General features: G+C 35.8%; 1 protein-coding gene across 2 annotated transcripts in view; it reads right to left on the reverse strand.

The window, feature by feature from the left end:
- Positions 1-502: 502 nt before the first annotated feature.
- Positions 503-17830, reverse strand: part of Slc5a12 (solute carrier family 5 member 12) — a 64915-nt gene continuing 47587 nt past the window's right edge. For both annotated transcript variants that reach the window (XM_074043035.1, XM_020154623.2), the window contains exons 12-15: positions 14904-15070; positions 10326-10429; positions 4661-4788; positions 503-2965 (exon numbers count right to left, since the gene is read on the reverse strand). In XM_074043035.1, the coding sequence (XP_073899136.1) occupies positions 2813-2965; positions 4661-4788; positions 10326-10429; positions 14904-15070 (552 nt within the window). In that variant the 3' untranslated portion in view covers positions 503-2812. The remainder of the gene's footprint in view (positions 2966-4660; positions 4789-10325; positions 10430-14903; positions 15071-17830) is intronic.

The following is a 17830-nucleotide window of genomic DNA, read 5'->3' on the forward strand; positions in this document are numbered from 1 at the left end:
ACTGTCATCCATGAGTCACAATAGATTAATTTAGAACATTATCACATTTTAATGAGGCCCACTGGTACTGTCAAATACATTTCAGTTGTTTGAAAATACACTACGTGCAATATTTACATTTTAAGCACATGATATATTAGTATCATAAAATATTTCAATAATATTCTCTAAAAGCCCCCATAGCCTGCTTTTTATTGCTTTATAATGAAAGGATGTTACCCTGTGCAGTCACAAAATAATAAAAATTATATTCAGCAAGTATTATTTGAATTAAACAGAAGGAAAAGCCCCTCTCCTTCTGTTGTTTGGAGAGTCACAGTTGCCTCCAACCATGTATTGAGTTATAAACTTGGCTTGGGATGGTATTTACTCACAGTGCACATGTACAAATATAATACATAATAAACCACAGATATGAATCCTCCCTTTTCAGTAAGAAGACTTATCTTTACAACAGCAGTTTTCTCTATGTTTAGGAATATAGAGCCTTTAGAAAAGTTACTCTCTGGAAAACATTTTATTTGAACTCTACATTAAAAAACATGCTTGAAATTTATGAAATGACCTTGAATTTATGCCCATTTCTCTATTTCCAATTCTCAAAATACACTAGAAATACATGTATGAAAAGTAATACATATACTAAGAAAATGTTTTCAAAATCTTGAAGAGAAACAGTGAAACAATTAAAATTAAAATTTACACCATTTTCTTCATACACCACAGACTAACATTGCTGAATGTTCTGAATGGGCCAGTCACTGGGTTAAATACTCATAATAACTCTACCAAGTAGTAATACTTTTTACTCCTTTTAGTTGGTGAATAAAGTAAGATTTAAAAAATCTTGCCCAAAATTACTGAGATAATTTATCTCTGAACTCATTCTTGACCTAAGCCATTTGATTCCAATAGCTGTACTTGCTCCAAACTGTAACAAGAGAATGTCAGTCAGCAAAGTGAACTCATTCAGATCAGGCAAAAGAGGCATTAAAGCAACTCCATTCTATTTTTATCAGCATCTGTGACTGTGCTTAAAAGGCATAAAGGCTGGCATCAAGTTTGGTTTACTTTGCACCATTCTAGGACCTCATAATTCACTGCATTATGTATTGAGAACATCCCTGGTTATTCTGGGGCAGCCACAAAGTTCATTTCCATGGATGGACTGAACTTGACACTGAATGAACCTTATATTAGCCAGTGTCCTTGACACAACTCTGGACACTTCTAAGCTGGGTGAGGATAGAACAAAAGTACTGAGATGAGCTAAACCTATCGACTGTGAATGTCAGTTTCCTTCCAATTCACCAACAATTAATGTGGTTTTGCTGTTTAAGATGTTTTTCCATTGGGTCCTCATCTGTTCTCCATCGGAAGCCTTAGAATTTTTGCATATTTGTTCACTTTGGGAAAATAGGAGGGAATCTCTATATTGACCTCTAAAAAGTATGTAAATGTCCTCCTTATGCCATATATTTCATTATTCAAGAGAAGGCAAAACTGTTTCTATCATAAAAGTAATTTCTAGCTGTATGAAGTTTTGTGCATTTGCTGAAAATTAGGAGCTGTAACAGAACAAAAATCATTAATAATTTCTTTGAGAAAAGTACAGACATAGCCCAATGTCTTTAGAATAATTTTGAGGAAAATAAAAAAAAACTATAAGGTATATTTTGTTTTAATGCAATTACAAAGAAAAGTTCACAATCTTAAAATGTATACTAAATCACTCATACATGTTAGTGTGAAGATATGCACATATATATCCTTTTGTTAATCCAATTCTCATCATCAGTGTTGGTTTTTGTTTCTTTGTTTGGTCCTATACCTTCAGATATTAATCATGCCAATATTTCAATATTCATCTGATACTTATGCATGTATTCTAATTCATAAGAATGTCTTAATTACTAAATTATTTGGGAAATAATTGCATCTCTCAGTTTACAAATTCTTAGGTTAACAGCTTAGCTTTGGTGGAGCTCAAAAAATGATTCCAGAAATTCTGTCCCATCTCATTTTCAGACGTAGCCAAAATACATACATTTTACTTCATTCCTCCTATTCTAAATGTGCTGAGTGGAATTGTCTTTAAAGTGTTGCCGAAATAGCTCTAGTAGCAGGAATGACTAAAAGAGGACTTGCATGTGTCAACAGGGGTTGCTTATAGCAGTTAAGTGTCCCACTGCAGTTGTAAGATGGGTGGGGGAGGAGGTCAAACATGTCTATATACAAGTGAGGCATTAGGTTAGGTTGACATCATTCCCTTGTATTATCAGTAACTCAGAAAAATACTGAATATGCAGATCCCCCTTCTTCATTCTGCCTCTAAACCTGCAAGATATTTTGATGTTTAAAAATACAAAATTGAGGCTGGAAGTGTAGCTCAGTGGTAGAGCAAATGCTTAGCATGAGCAAGGCCCAGGGTTCAATCTCCAACATCCAAATTAACAAAAATGACCCCCAAATCCTATAAACATAAAAGTCCTGAAAGGTTAATATGTCACAAGGCAATGAGACTTTGACTCCTCACTCACACTACAAAAAAATCTAGCCCTAATTTATTCATGATTGAAATGTTCAGACCTTTATGGCCTGGCTGATTTTTCTCACTTGAAGCTTCAGGCTTTCCAAAGAATATCCTGAGAACAGGCACTTTATTTGTATAAATAAGTATAAACAGATACTAGTCATCCTTATCATCTGACAGTGACTACTGTACAACTCTACTAATAATAAGCAAGCAGTATGTGGAGTGTGTATGTGTGCACATGTGTGTGAGTGTGGATACACACTTTCAAATATTGTCTTACAAATGGGTAATCTTCTCTAATGCCATATTGTTGTAGCTCTTGTTCTTAGGATCATAGCCTGGAACATGGGACAGGGTTTCTTGCCTAAGTCCATACTGAATGACGGATTCTGCCCCTTGTTTCCAGGTACTGCCATTCTCAAAGTAATCCTGAGGAAAATAGAAAGACACATGTTCACATGTTCATGGTCTGAAGTATTCCAGATCAACTCAAGGGATGCTGCTTAGGTTGCCCCTTCAAATAATAATAAACAAATACAAAAGTAATGCAAATAATTCTCACCTAAGACACTTCCTGTTAAACAACTTAAATAATCCATATAGGTATTATTTCTAATGGTAATAACAAAGAACAATTTCATGACCACTTGCAATGTCTTGTGTTATTTAAAGGAATTTATACATTGTTCAATTAATACAGCAGTCCTAATGTAGTACTATTACCCTGTGACAAGAGACAAACCTATGCTTGAGGTGGTGGTGACCCCCTTCCTAACTGTGAATAGCAAGCTCTCCTATTGCTAACAAAAGCACCTGCATGTAAACTCCCCAGAAGTCTGCTCAGCATTTGACGCAGTAATGACACCCTGAGTGTTCTCTCCCGCTCTTGGCTCAGCCTTGGGAATGGAAGCTACACTTTTCAACATAATTTCTTACTTATTCCAGGAAATTCCCACCTACAAAGATAAATCTGCAAACCAGTAAACAATTTGATTTGTTATTTCAAGAACTTCCTCAAAATCCACTTATACAAGCAATATGCTGCTCCATGGAGCTGTGTTCTTAGCAAAAGAAGTTGCTGATCTGCATAAATAGCTTCACTCAGACTTTTTTCAATGGGGCAGACTACTTGTTTGTCAAACCACTGTTTACATATCAAAACAGACTTCAAGACCCCCTACTGACATTTTACACACATTTAACATACACTTGAAATCTCTTAAGCATCAAGTCATTGTAAGTCTAGTTTTGTCAGACTATGGGCTGTTTCTGCTAGTTCTTGGCTGATAAGAATTTAATAGTATGTGGACAGTGTCTCTGGCTGTGTTAATCTGAACACAGTTCTTAGTGAGATAAAGAAACTGTGGAATCAAGGGTGTCTTGCTGCTGCTTTGACTATAAATTCTCTCAATTGAATATTTATAATCCAGAGAACCAGAAATGTTGTGTCTTTGTCACTGTACATCATCACCAGTAATCACCCAGTAATCAGATAAGGCAAAGCGGAACATCAAGGAGTTGAATGACTTATCCAAGAAAAGTTAGACATGGAACCAGTACTAGACCCAAGGCTGCATGGCTCCAGAGTTCGTGCTTCTCACCATTACATTAGACTGTGTCCCCCTATTTTGTTCCTTTTCTATATTTTTCCTAGAATTTAACCTCACAGACATTTGGAAATTAGCCACTTGCAATCAACAACTAGGCCCAATTTTGCTTAAAAGACAATCAGCTGAAGTACCTTTGAAGTTTGTTTGATTTTTTGGTAGTACTGGGATTTAAACTCAGGGCCTAATGCTTGATAGACAGGCACTCTACCATTTGAGTCACTCTGCTAGCCCTTTCTTGTGTTGGGTATTTTTGAGATAGGCTTTCCCCATCTATTTGCTCAGACTGGCTTTGAACCATGATCCCCCGATCTCTGTCTCTTGAGTAACTAGGATTACAGGCATTAGCCATAGGTGCCCAGATTAACTCTGAAGTTGAAATCTAGATTCTTTCCAGTTCTAACATTCTTGGCCATTCCATCCTTCAACTCCCAACACACTTGCAGCTAACTCAAATAAGCAAATGGGAATCCCTTTGAGCCAATACCTGTTTTTAGAAGCTCACACATTTGCTCACCTGCTCTAGTCCACTGTCATGCTGAACTCCACACCAGCACAGAGTTTTGTATTTCTTAGACCAAAAGCAAAACAAATTACAAACTGGTCTAATTAAGGGTGGGTGAATATCCTTGCCTCTTTGGGGACCTATTAACAAAAGAAGAGACAGATTAAACAGTTGTGGGCTTCTAGGACATCAAATAAAGATTTAACCATTATGAACTTGAGAAGTACGGTGCTCTTTTTTGTTTGTTTTAATCTAGATTTTTAAATTTTTCTCTCTTTTCATTTTATCATTTATACATTTACTTACATGTGTATACATTCTGCCACCTCCCCCCATACCCCCTAACAATACCCCCACACCCCCATACCCCTGCTTCCAGGCAGAATCTGTTCTGCCTTCTCTAATTTTGTTGAAGAGAAAACATAAAAGATAATAAGAAAGACATATTGTTTTTGCTAGTTTGGTATAAAAATAGCTATACAGAGAGATTCCTAGTGTTGCTTTCATGCTCTTGTGTGTTGCAACCCACACTGGTTCATCTCTACCAGACCTCTTCACTAGTTCCTGGTCCTCTTCCCATATGTGGATTATAGGCCCAAAACAAATGCAGTAATATTATTGGACATGGGTCACACATTAAGGGAAAGGAAAGGAAACCTAGAACTTAATGTGGTTGATGTGCTCCCTGTTGAGGAGTGAATAAAGTAATCTTAAATTGGCTGCTCCTTATATAAGGGGGAAAATAGACCAGGCAAGTTACTAAATAGAATTTGTTAACTGCTAAAGGCATCAGCTAGTTTTCAGAAATCCATAAATTGTCATTTTAAGTATGTTCAGGGCTATAGAATCAACAGCATGTTTATTTAAAAATATTTATTATAGAAAAATCTCCTAGTAACCTTCATAGACAGAGAGATTATCAGAGTTTTCCTTTAAGAAAACTCAATTTTCATCCAAATTAGATATTTTCAAGATCACCTAAGTCAGTATTTGTAAAATTAAAAAGTTTATTTTTATTGCTTCTTCTTCCTTTCACTCCACCATCAACATTCTGGCCAAGCAGTCCCTTTCATTTTCCATGTCCAGTCTAGATTTTCCTCGTACCTCATTTCCTACCCTAAAAATATGCCTGTTCTATGTCCCACCCCTTCAAATCCTGCTTAGAGTAAGTGTTGCTGATACTCATACCAAGGTGTGAAGGTTGATGACACTCTTTCTCCCCAAACCTTTGCAAATTTTGGTGTCATGATAACTATTTATGCAAACCCAGTCTCATCTGATGATATCATGAATCTGATAGCCAGTTTAGTCTACTAGTCCCTGGAAAGCACAGTGTAATGGAGTTACATACATTGATCATATTATTCCTATGTGCCAGACATTATTCCTGTCTATATGGTTTGTCTCAAGTCAGTTTCTAGGGACAAAAAAATGTAGATTATTTTTTTTTAAATTCTAAATTGAGGTTCAAATCCTATATTCCCTTCCCATATGTCATTCCACCGAAATACATTTTACCAGATAAAATTATACTGCTGTTAATAATATTTATCAGTTAGTGACTTCTACATACTAGGTGCATTTTACAGAGATTAATTCCTATAGCAAGTAGGTATTGTTGATAAGGCACTTTTTTTTTGTGGCACTGGGACTTGAACTCAGGACCTATACCTTGAGCCTTTCCACCAGCCCTTTTTTGTGAAGGGCTTTTTGAGATACGGCCTCATGAACTATTTGCCTGGGCTGGCTTGGAACTGTGATCCTCCTAATCTCTGCCTCCTGAGTAGCTAGGATTACAGGCGGGAGCCACTAGCACCTGGCAATAAGGCACTTTTAAAGACAAAGGAAATGATGGGCAAGAATGTAACCAAATGTGATCTTAAAGTTTATAACACTTCATTTACCTCAATGTATGTGAATGTGTGGGTGGTGGAGGAAGGGTTGCAAAACCTCAGACTTCTATGTATGTGTGACTGTGAATAATAAGAATTTAACTGAGAACCAATCCTGCCGCAGTGTTTCAAACAGAGATGTTTGTCTCTGAATAAACCACTAAAGTATCAAATAATATAGATCTATTATCTCTGAGACCAAAACCTGAGATTTCCTAACAAAGGACTCTGTTTCATATGGATTTAGATTCTGTTTCCTTCCAGAAAAAAATAAATGACTTTGGAAGACAGTAAACAACAAAGGAAAGAATAAAGCTATAGTTTTCAAGAATGGGAAGATTAAAAAAGAAATGAAACTCAAATTGAAAGCTTTGTGTTTCACCCTTAATCATGGGTTTATAATGCTTTCATGAGCAAGACCTTAGAAACTAATAGTAATGAACACAGACAGACTAAAGGTCTATTGACCTAATAGGTGAGAAAGAAGAAGGTCAAAAAGAGATGACATAATTTTACATAAAAAGTGAGTTTTCTTGAAAAACAGTCAGACTTGAAGAGGAAATGTCACTAACTATGCTGCAACTTTGGGCAAGTTTATTGGAAAAGATTTCTTTTCCAATAAACAGGGGCAATTTATTGCCAAGTTACTGAGAAGAGTGGGACTTAGAATACATCCCTTATTTGCCTCTTGCTAGGTGCTCTGTGTAGGGCACAAGCCTCAAAATCTCACACAAAAGCAACAAATACAAGACATGGCCTTATGCTGGGAGTCAGGAAAGCCAGGTCAGGAGTGAAAAGAATTTAATGGGAAAACAAAATTTCAAAAACCATGGGAAAAGACACCATCAATGAAGTTGCCACAGAAAGAGAAAGGTATGTGAATATATATGCATGTGTTTGTGTGTGTGTGTGTGTGTGAGAGAGAGACAGAGAGAGAGGGAGAAAGAGAGAGAGGAGAGTAAGAGACTGAGAAAAGGTAAGTCACATACAAGAATCAGAAATCAGAGCCAAGCCTGGTGGTATACATCTGTAATCTCAGCTACTTGGAACGTGAAAATTTGGAGGATTGAGGTTTGAAGCCAGCCTCGGCAAAAGGCTAGTGAGACCCTCATCTCAACAAAAAACAAGCCAGGAATAGTGATTCATGCCTAAAATCCCAGTTATGCCTAAGGCATAGGTAGGAGAATTATAGTCTGAAGTCAGCCAGCCTGGGCAAAAATGTGAGGCCCTATCAGAAAAAAATAACTAAAGCAAAAAAGGGCTGAGATCTTGGCTTAAGTAGTAGAGGACTCGACTTCAAATTCCCATACCACCAAAAAAATAAAAGAAAAGAAAAAGGAAAAAAATGGAAAGCTAGATGACAAATGAGCTATATCAGATCATCATATAGAGCTCACACTTTCTATCAATTTAGAAACTACTCCAATATAGTTCTCTGACAAGACCAATGATGTAAGACAAGAATAAACAATTTTTTTTATGTTAACAACTAGCTAGTAAATATTTTAGGTAATGCTGACTAGAGGGTCATTGTTACTGCCACACAACTTTGCCTTATAGAATCCAACCAGACATAGAAAACATAAATGAATGGTCATTCTGAGTTTTTATAAAGCTTTACTATAAAAATAAGTGGAAGCAAAGATTTAATCTTGGTTTACTGAACCTCAATTCAAGAGATTGAAAATAGACTGATAACTAGAGGTTTTTATATCTAAAACCTTTTGGACACATGGCAGATGAGAAAAAAAATTGTAAGATACAGAAAAGTATAAACTGTCATACAATGAAAAACAGTGCCTTGAATCTGCACATGCTGTGCTGACAGTGAGATGTTCTGGCCAAGCACAGTGTTTACTCTTGACATAGGAATTGATATTTTTATTTTACCTGGCTAAAAGGATAATGGAAAAAAAAAAAAGACCCGGTAAGAAGAAGACTTTAAAATATATCTTGGGCCAAGAACACCTTTCAGAAGCTGATGCAGAGATGATAAACAGCCTGGTGATACAAGTCACAATTATATTTGTCAATAAGTATGAGTAATTTGAATAGCATATCTTTGAGGTGAGGTGACAGATTATCTGGAAGAAGCACAATTGAAATCATCACCAATTAAGGCCAGGAAAGAGTAGACAACTTGCATAGAATGTGCAAGGCCCCAGATTCAATACCAGCACTGATAAAAAAGACGAAGAAAGACTAAAATATGACACAAGGAGAACAGGCCCACAAAAGGCCTCTGTCTTCTCTACTGACCCTATGCTATAAATATTTAAACAAGACTTTAAAAATATTCAGTAGGCATTATAGAAAGCTTTTGAAAGTACATTAGTGGCTAGACTGAAGGATGTTGGTAAGCAATAGAACCTCATTTGGGAACATAGACACCATGTGACAAGAATATCTGGCAACTAAACCAAATACGTTTTCCAAAGGTTTAGTGATACAATTGCTCTCTGATATCATGCTGCTTTATGGGCTTAAGGATATTTCACTAAGACTTGAGACATTTAGAAAGAAAAGATAGGTATTTATATTAAGACAGTTGTTCATGCCCGAGATGACAAAGAATTTTTCCATCCAAATGTAACACAAGTGCTATTGCATTAACACAGAAACATGTAATTTCTGGTGCCCATCTGGAAAATACATAGATGATCAAGCCACAGAACTTAGTGGGTGCACGTGTCCTGGTTTGGAGGTGCACATGTCCTGGTTTGGAGGCAGGCAGCTGAAACTGGCTCTCTTCTAAGCAGTGGTAACCACTTGACTGATATACCTATATGCATCCTATTAGCATCAAGGAAGCCTCACAGTTGTGTAGGTACTGAGCCAAAATCTAAACAAAATAAATAGCTTTTCATCTGAACCCATTTATATAAAGGAAGATATCTGAGAAGTTATAACCACGAGGCTAGACAATAATATTATCAGAAGGGTAATGCGGTGGAGGAAATATGAAAGGCTGGGGTTACAAAATTTATGCTCTATTCCATAAAATACCCAAAATATTCTTAAATTTCAGTAAATGGTTAGTGAGATCATGACCAGAATATTAAGGTGTTGGAGCTTGCGCATAGCATTTCCAGTACACAACCAGCAGAAACACTTCCATTCAGATTTTTATGTTGAGTAGGAATAATGACTGCCCATTGCTAATGGGTATTTAGTGGTGGTGTAAATAATGTAATAATTTGTTTATGCTCTTAAAAATGAAGAACAAGAAGGTAAAACAGGTCCTGTTGGGGTGGGAACCAGTGGGAAGGAAGAGGGTAAAAAGAGAGGATAAAAGATGGAGAGTACAGTGGATGCACTTTGTATATGTTTATGAAAATAGAACCATGAAATCTGTTGAAATTGTTCATAGAAAAGGGTGAGGGAGGAAGATGAGGGAGAATGATGGAGGGGGAGAATCTAATGAAGATATATTGCAAGCACATATGTAAATTTCATAATGAATCCCCCTTAATAGTTAATGAATCGTTAATGATTAATAAACTATTATAATGCTAATAAATAAAAAAATTTTCATACTCAGATCTCTGGGGTCCATATTTCAAAGCATCTTATTTTCTTATGCATGATGTATAATTGGTAATCAGATACATAATAACTAAAGAGATGCTTTGGTATGTCAGTTTAGAGAGAATAGACATATCTCTCTGGGAAGAAGGCTCTGTAATGAACTCAAAATCAAACCAATGAGGCAACCACGCAGTCTGCTGTAGCATGAAGCATCCCTTATCTTCTTTGGTCCCAAAAAGGAAATGCAAGTAACCAACCTGTTATGAAGCTGATGATAACTCCAGCAATGATGCATCCTAGACATCCCACTGCACTGAAGTAAAGGTAGGAGAGCGAGAACCAGGTGTCAGCTAGTACAGGTCTGTGGAGGACAACCGCACATTGTCACCAGCTATACTCATCCTAAAGTTACGATCCACAGAGACTTGGCATTCATTTTTAGGGCCTGGCATCTCTTAAATCCAAACTTAGCATTTACTTCATTTTTAAAAAATGAATTAATTATAGATTAGTTGTGGTTTTTATTCTACTCAATGCAAATCATCCCTGAAATATCAATATTGCAATGTATATACTAAATTATAAACATTGCTACAAGGACTGTGTCTTCTATTCCTTTTGTATTACTCATTCTTCAGATGTGTAATAGTTTTAATGTCATGAATTGCAGCAGACATTTATTTACCTACATAAACTAACAGAAATTCTCAAAATGGACTTAGTGCTTTCATAGGACAGAAACAAAGGATTATGAGAGCATTAAGAAAGAGGATCAATGGATAAAGAAAATGTGACATATGTGCACATAAAGAAGAACAAAATCATTTTCAGACAAATGGGTGGAAATGGTGGTCATCATGTTAAGTGAAACAAGCCAGACTCAGAAAGATAAATATCACATGTGTTCTCGCCTATGTGGAATCTAGATTAAAAATAAATACTGCATGAAGGAAGAAGAGGGACTACCTGAGAAGAGGCAGGAGACCAGAAAGAGTGGGGTGGAGATAAGAGAGGATGGTAGTGGGCTTAACTATGATCGAAGTGTATTATGTGCATGCATGAAATCATCACAATAAAACCTATTATCTTGTACAGTTAATATGTTCTAATAAAAATAGAATAAAATACATAAAATCAAACATAATTAGAAAAAATCTTTCCTTCTTGATATTCTATATCTATACAGTTTATATCTCTCATTCCATTTAGCAGGCAAAAAAATTTTTTAAATGGATAATGTAGATTGAAAAGAAAAAGTACCAACTCAGATTGATGTGTGAGATGATACCACACCTCATTTTAAAAGAATGATTAATAATTGAAGACAGTAGTCAGGGACAAGATTTAGTGCTAGAAGGAAAAAGAATAATAAGCATAGACAGAAGGGAAGAAATAATGTGGTGTGGACTGGGAGTATAAATAAGTTGATGCTGTTTGATCATAAGAGTCATGGAAAAGAATGACCCTAAATGAAATTCAGAAGAAAAAAATTTAAAAAGATAATGGAATCAGAGCACTGGTGGCTTACTGCTATAATTTTAGCTACTTAGGAGACTAAGATCAGGGGATCATTTTTTGAGGCAAGCCTAGGCAAGTAGTTTGTGAGACCCCACCTTCAAAATAAACAGAGAAAAATGAACTAGAGGTGTGACTCAGGCATCCACTTGCTTTGCAAACACCTGCTTTGCAAGTGCAAAGCCCTGAGTTCAAACTCCAGTTCCATACACACACACACAAAATAGAGTGTCCTTATACTGTATAGAAAGGACCATCTGCTTAGTGTTCCATGCTGAGCTCCACCTACTTCATCCCCCAGGGCAGCCCATAATTAGTTCTCCACTTAACATGTAATGTTAAGGAGCTAACTTAAAAAAGAGAGTCCCTTGAATGTCTTGTACAGAAAAAGAAACAGAAATGACTCTTTAATTCCTAGGAAGCTTCAAATTTGTTTGAATTGAGAGTGCTGCAAATGATGTCTAAATGCAGATTTCTTATGAGAGGAGTTAGCACTTACCTCTTTTCGCAGTGGGGTGATGTGTTGACTGCACTATCACACTTGTTCTATGAAGCCAAGACCCAAAGGCAGTTTGCTTACTTTTATATCTCAAGCAAGATAGCCATTCCCAATTTGTAGGTGATGGAAAATGCAAACCACAGATACTTTTATTTAACACATTTATTTAATTTCATAGATACCAGAACCAGCAACCTCATATAGATATAAATGCTTTGCTTTTATATTTTAAATAGATGTCCTGGAAAAGAGAATCACTTGACCTTTCAAATCATGGCCTCTTTCTTAATGTCAGTAGAAATATAAATTAAGTTATGCTAGAGATTCCCTTTTCTAAGCTGGCTGGACCTGCTACTCTTAAGGACCTCTTCCTTGAGTTCAGTGTCACCATTGCAGGACCACATGGCATACTAGATAAGGAGAAACCCTTACTGCTACAAAAATGGATGAAGGATAAAGATGAACTCTATTTCTGATGAAGAGAAAAGGAGAATAATAATCTGAAATTTATTTAGTTTTCCTCCATATGGTTTTCCTTTATACAAGGAATGAGACAAGTTATGTGACCTCAAGTAATTTATTATCTAGTGAAAACATAGGACAAAAATATGGAAAAGAAAAGAGGAGAGAGGAAATAACAATAGAAAGCAATAGTAAAGTATGACTGATGCACAAAGTGCATCCAGGCAATGTCTGTGCTTCCCATCTTCCTGTTGTTTTAGGCAAAGGTTACATGGTATGTGCTGTAGAGAAGTTTTAGGAATGGAAAGATAATTGGTTTGGAAAGGTTTTTTTTGTGTCCAGTTTTGAAAATTTTGTTAGCATATAATAGCTGTACAGGGAGAACATTGTGATATTTACATATGTGCTTACAATACATCTTAGTTAGATTTACCCCTTCCATTGCTCTCCCCATTTTTAGAACAATTTGACAGGTTTCATTCTTCTATTTTCATATATGACTACAAAATACATCTACCATGTTCACCTTCATTCACCCTTTCTTTATGCACACCCCTCCCATTGGTATTTGCTCCCAGAAAAGACCTATTGTACCTTCCTCTCCTTCATTTTTTAAAGTGAATGTTGATAGTCCAAGGGAGTTTTGTCCTGTTACTTTAGGCCTGTATACATCTTGCTTTAATCAAATTAACCCCCCTGTTACTTACTCTTTCTCTATCACCTTGCTCCCCTATTATTCAACAGCTTACAATGTGGTACATTATATTAAATTCTTATATAGATGGGTTGTTTGAATATTTTTCATTCTCTGACATTATCTTTCCCTCTTCTGCCTCTTGTAGTCCTCTAGACATACTCACTAATACAATTCTGTTTTATCTCTCACTATATGTGTTTATATATATATATATGATCATATATGTATCTATATATACACTGGAAAAGGTCATTTTAAATCCTGAGTATCTCTGAAATCTGAATTAATATGTATTTTACTGAAGAATAATGATCCTAATCTAACTCTTAAAAGAACAGCCTTTGAGAGATTAGATATATGAATTAAAAGAAATTCCTTTCAGAAGGAAAAGCTTGAATAAAGACTCAAAGTTGGGAACGAATGAGAGATACATAAGGTAAAAAAGAATCTACAATAGTTGATGCATGCAAAGAGGAAAAAAACACAGAAGTTTTTCAAATTTTGGAAAATAGTTCCAGGATAAAAGTCTGTCCTTTTTTCTGCAAGTACACATGGAACCTTCAAGTGATCTTAGTGTGGCAGCGTGAGCTCCAAAAGTGCTTCAGAAAAAAGTATCTAGTGATAGCTTTGGATAGAATGGATTAGAAGAGAAGAGAGACAAATGTCCAAGAGGACTGGTAGAACAATTTCACTTTCTTGGACTTTGGATGTAATGATGAGACTAGCCCCAAGAATACAAGGGTGATGAGAAAGAGAAAAAATTGCTTTTCAGGGAAAATCTTCAGGGAGATTTTCATAGATATAATTTACCAAATTATCTGGCAATTTGAAGAGGGTAGATCCAGACGAAATGGAACAATACAGGGAAACATTGATGAGAATCAGAAATGGCTGCCCCAAACCAAAGAATGTCTCTGAATACAAGACCCACAAATCCTATGTTTCCTACCTCTACATTCAGTTAGAATGTGAAAATACACATCATTTAATCCTCTCAGAAATCCAGCAAAATAGATACTAATTCCCTCAGTTTTAGTCAATGGCTCCAAGAATTCAAGCAATAAGTTACTAATTTGTCTAATGATAGAATTGATAAATGGCAAAATCAAATTCTGAATCCAAGTATTTTTTACTAATTTCAGAGTCTATGGTCTTCTCCCTACACTATAATACATCCTATATTTTGGTATCTTACATAACTTACCCCAGCCATATGGACAAAGGAGAGTCCTTTGTTAACTCCATTTTCATACAGTTTGCTTTAGAAGACAGTTTCACAACAGTGTCTTAAAAATGTCTGTAACCATGCCCTTCATTGCTCACAAACCTCTTCTACTCAGATCCTTTATCCTTTTAAGGACACTGTGATCCTCATATCCACCCACCTCTTTTTCAACATTCTACTTTTTTTTTTTCTGTTTTTCACTCGTACATCCAAGATATTCTTTACCAAGTTCACTATTGTAAAATTGAATGCAGAGGAGCAAACATTTGCAGGAAGCTATGGCCCCGCAAGGTCCTCTTTAGTGCTGTGCACTGCCCAGAATCATTCTCATAGGAGAGAGAGATAACCTTCACCAGACTTATCCCCGAGGAATGCACTTTCCTCTGACCTGGTGACCCTACTCTCTGGAATGAGCATTACCTTTAAAGTCAACCTACCTGCTGTTTGGCTCTGGAGCTACTGTGGTTGTTATATTTGATTGGACACACTGGTCTGTTGACAAAGGCAAAGGCCATGTCTTAGAGTCTGGTGCAGGATAAATGAAGGCCCCAATGGCCACCCAAAATGACAAAGTGATTCCAGTAAGGAGTCCTCCTAGTGCACCCTTGATGAAGAAGAAAAAAGTTAGTAAGTAATTGTACAAAGCTGTGTGTAGCAAGAATAATGATGTAACTCATCCTGTACTGCATAGATTCTAGATGTATACTTCAAATGTTGGCCACATGCATTGGAAATAATCCAAAATGTCTTCATTTCAACATTCACTATTTGTTTATTTGTTTACAGTGCTGGCGATCAAACCCTGGGCCTCACACATGCTAGGCAAACACTCTACCACTGAGCTACATCCCACCCCTCAGGTTTCAGAAAGCAGTTTTAATTAAGAATAACTTGTTCCTTAAATGACAATACTGGAAAATTTCATAGTGATACATATATTTAGATTTCTAGCAATAATATTTCCTCCATTTGATTTCTTTCTTCCTTTACTTAAAAAGATGTTGAAACTGCAGTTCTCAGCAGAAGAGTTTCAGAGTTGAGGGAAACTTCAGATGATGGAGACAATGCAATCATTTTTCATTAAGACAGCTTTTATAGAGAAATTCTTATTCCTGTTTTTTTTCCCAATAAATTCTGACAATCTTCTTCTGACTCTCAAATTTTAGCAGTATCTTTGTTTGAGTCAAGACACTAACAAGGGTATGTACTAGTCCTGTCCTTCACATGTTATATTTTATGATAAACATTAGTTAAAAAGTCAGTTAGTAATTTCTCCTGTAAAAAAATATAGAATAATCTAGCAAAGACCAAGATCACTAGAAAATCACATTTGATGCTTCTCTTCACCTCTAAATTATTGCGTTTTCTGTGTGAGAGAAAACAATTTGACATCTTTATTATGAAGAAAATAAAGAGACCTTTATAAGAGCACCAGAATGCTGTCTGCATCATTGTATGGAAAAATTAAGGCAAAGTGTATGAATAAATACTTGTGCCTTGACCTAGACCAGTAGTCTGCAAACTTCTATTGTAAACAACCATAAAAATATTTTAGACCTTGTGAGTCAAGGATATCAGAACTATTAAACTCTAAAATTGTAGCATAAAAACAACCATAGACAATACCAAAACAGAAGAGGTTCACTGTGTTCCTGTAATACTTTACTTATAGATATTGAAATTTGCATTTTATGTAATACTGTATTCTCTGTCATGAAATGGAATTCTTTTGACTTTTTACAACCACTTAGAAATGTCAAAACCATTTTTAGATTGCAGGGCATATAAAAAATAAGAAATCAGCTGGGTTTGGATTGAAAAGTAAAGTTTTCTAACCTCTGGTCTACCAATAAAGGGCCAATGGACCTCGAACTTTGGGTCAACTTTAGCCAATTTTTAGTAGACGCCTGAAGAGCCATGTTGAGACAGATTCTGAGGTTGTATCTACATTTTGTGGGAAGGGGAGACAAGATTGATTAGTAAGATTAGGGATGGCCATAAAGAAGAATGAAACTTTGTCATTTGTAAGTAAATGGATGGAAATGGAGGACATCATCTTAAGTGAAGTTAGCCAGGTTCAGAAAGCCAAAGAGCACATGTTTTCTTTCATATGTAAAATATGGGCCAAATACAAATACAAGCTATACTATATATACATACAAATATATACAGAACAGTGGGACTGGTAGAGGAGACTAAGAGAGGAGGAAAAGAAGGAAAATACAGTAAATAATATTGAAACACATCACATCTGTGTTGGAACAAGACACAACAAAATACACTGAAACTGTTAAACAATATAGGATGGAGGAAAGGGTGAGGAAGTGCAGTGGAGGGAGGTTACATTGACTTGAACACAATGTACCTACAGATATAATATGAAGGCAAAAACCTCACTGATCAAATGAACAGATACCTAAACAAAGAAGGACAAGAATGAAAAACAGGTCATGCTAAGGGGAGGGCAAAAACAAGAGTGGGAGGGTAAAAGTAGAAAGTAAACAAGGTGAATATGGTTCATGTACTTTCTATACAAAAATGAATATAGAATATTTAAACCTGTTGAAATCACCATAAGCAGGGAACTCAGATAGAAAGGAAAAAACAGAGAAGATGAATCAATTGAGAATATAATACATATATACATGGAAAGGTCACAATGAAACTCCCTGTATAGCTATCTTAAGCAAGAAAAAATGTGTTTTTTTTTCAAAAATGAAGGACAGAAAGGTAAAACAGATCTGCCTGGGGTATTGGTACCAGCAGGAAGGGGAAGGACATAAGGAAAGAATGAAAGAAAGTGAATATGGTAGAAATATTGTGTACTCATGTATGAAAATAGAATAATAAAACCTATTAAGTCAATTTTAAAGGGAGAGGGGGAAGAGAAAACTTATAAAAATAGTAAGAGAGGGGCTGACCTTGATCAATTACATTATATACATATGTGGAAATATTACAGTGAAACATCTGCATAATTAACATACACTAAAAAGAAAATGGGGTTCTCCTTAATAAGACTGCAGGGGAAGTATACAAATGCCCAAATGTTCAGTATTCATTATAGTTAGTCCCACAAGGTTTATCTACAAGAGAGATCATTTAGTGCCAGATAGCCACAGACCCCTCGAGAGATGCACAACCTGACCCAGGATTTATGGAATACCCATACTACATACATAAATATGGGCCAGGTTTTCCAGTGTCTCTAAAACTATGCGCAAATGTGTGGGGTTGACAATAAAAGAAAAGATGATAATTTTGCCAACCTAGAAAATTGTTTTAAAACATATTATTACATCATTTTTTTCAAATAAATCTTCATTTTGTTTTATACTTAGTATATATTCAACCTACATTTACT

Source organism: Castor canadensis, chromosome 1 (assembly GCF_047511655.1).
Source record: "Castor canadensis chromosome 1, mCasCan1.hap1v2, whole genome shotgun sequence".
NCBI classification, from domain to species: Eukaryota; Metazoa; Chordata; class Mammalia; order Rodentia; family Castoridae; genus Castor; species Castor canadensis.